The following is a 1,994-nucleotide window of genomic DNA, read 5'->3' on the forward strand; positions in this document are numbered from 1 at the left end:
TCTATTACAAAAGAATCCAACATACTCATTTCTTGGAATTTTAAAAACTACAAACAGACTCAAAACAATATTTTAAACTAAAAACTGAAATACAGACTTGATAAATAAAAATCAAAAGTACATAAGTGCTTCTACTCCTGGGGCACGTGGGACATCATTCGGTCTTGCCACGGTCCTATGTGCAAGACCCCCTGAAGACGCTCCAGATCACTCATTATTTGGCAAACAAATGTCGTTACTGCAGCAAAGAAAGTGGTTTTGGTCATGTCTTCACACTCATGGCACTTCATAACGATGTAGTCAGCAATTGCTCTAACCCTCTCCCGGATGATACCTTTTTCTTGGAGAAAACGCCCGATTTACTGAGTCCTAGGTTCTAGCACTTGGGTGTCATGATGGTTTTGACTTTGCAACTGTTGCATATCTTCCTCCAGCTGGGATATCAATTCGTAGCAATGTTCCATTTCTGCTTTAAAGTTCTTAGCTTGTTTGGCTATCTCATTTTCGAAGGTAGTGAGCTTCCTCTTCAAATCTGTGACTTTTCCCTCATATTTTCTTTTCAACATCCGTACAAACTCCGCCCATCCTTCTGCATTCTTTGTCAGCTGTGCTCGGGCTCTTGCTAGACTAGCCTCAGATTTTTCCAAGTCATTTTGACGCTCGATTACTTTCTTTCTAAGACCACTTATAAGCCTTTCATCTGCTTGGCTTCTTTCCTGGTTCTTAGTAGCTATTCTCATTTTCTGGATTTGATCTCTAAGGGCTTTGTTTTCTTGAGCCAGCTTGTTCTTTTCCCCTTCGTCGGCAGCAGCTTGTACACTATTGTCAAATTTGAGGTCCCTGATTTGTCCCTCCAATTTACTTATCTTGGCCCTATAGCTTGCCTCTTTCGCCAGCTAGCCCCATTGTTCTTGCGAATCATCAGTGAATTGCTGGACGTGGGGTCTTTTAGCAGGCCTTTCAGGCTCTCGAGGGATTTGAAACTTCTTACTAAACCAATTCATGTAATTAGGGTCTAACTCGCCTTTAGATAGATCCTGCACCAGAATCTTTGGTTCTAGAAATTTGACGAATTTTTCCTTCTGGGAATACAGCTTTTGGACCCAATTATATGACTTGTTGGCTCAGATCTTTGTCATGAGGAATAGTTTGGAACCTGCCCAATTGGTGCAACACCCTGTGAGGAGCATATGGTTGAACGCTCCGGAGACCCATTAGGAGAAGATAGCACACCTCGACTGACATATAGATGACTTCAGTGACAGGGAGCCATCTGAAAGTCCACTCAATTTTGTCCGAATTTAAAGAACTCAAGTGCGCAAACCAAGCCTCTATACCTTTTGGAAATTCAACACCCGCCACTCAGTTTTCGTACTCTTCTATGCAATTCAGATCAGTCATGCCGTAGTTCATATACCTCACACGGTGACAAAGATGTTCTTGTATCCAAAGTTGTAGTAGCACAACCCTGGAAGAATCTTCCCCTTGCTCGGTAGATGATTAAGGCTTGGTAAATCTCAGCTAAGATCATTGGAACAAGAGTGTCGTTAGCTTTCTTAATCATGACGTCGACCATTCCCACAAGACCCAATTCTATGTTGCCATCTTTTCTTGGGCAGATTATGACACCCAAGAATGCTACTATAAAGGACAAACTCCGTCATGCCTCCCATTTATCTTTGTTTCCTGCATGGGTCAGACCAGTATCCGGTGCTTCAAAATCGTAGGGATTTCCATAGCGCTGGTATAAGAAGTGGAAAGTGCAAAACCCTTCGGATAAATTCTCATCCTGAACCTCCCGACTAATACTCAACATATCTAGAAACTTGTGAGGAGACATTGTTCTTAGCGACACCGGGTACCGACTTCTGAGGTTCCCACTAAGACCGGTATAGCCCGCAATTTCCTCCAACGTGGGGGTGAGCTCAAAATCAGAAAAGTGAAACACATTGTGAGTTGGGTCCCAAAAAGGTATCAAGGCCTCAATCACACCC

General features: G+C 42.9%; 1 protein-coding gene across 1 annotated transcript; it reads right to left on the reverse strand.

Moving 5' to 3' along the window:
- Window positions 1–359: 359 nt before the first annotated feature.
- LOC138879170 (uncharacterized) lies at window positions 360–1,576 on the reverse strand. Its single transcript, XM_070158762.1, has 2 exons — window positions 1,418–1,576; window positions 360–896 (listed from the first exon to the last, which is right to left on the reverse strand). Exons 1-2 carry the CDS (start codon window positions 1,574–1,576, stop codon window positions 360–362), a joined length of 696 nt encoding a protein of 231 aa, XP_070014863.1.
- Window positions 1,577–1,994: the final 418 nt, after the last annotated feature.

Source organism: Nicotiana sylvestris, chromosome 10 (genome assembly GCF_000393655.2).
Source record: "Nicotiana sylvestris chromosome 10, ASM39365v2, whole genome shotgun sequence".
NCBI lineage: Eukaryota > Viridiplantae > Streptophyta > Magnoliopsida > Solanales > Solanaceae > Nicotiana > Nicotiana sylvestris.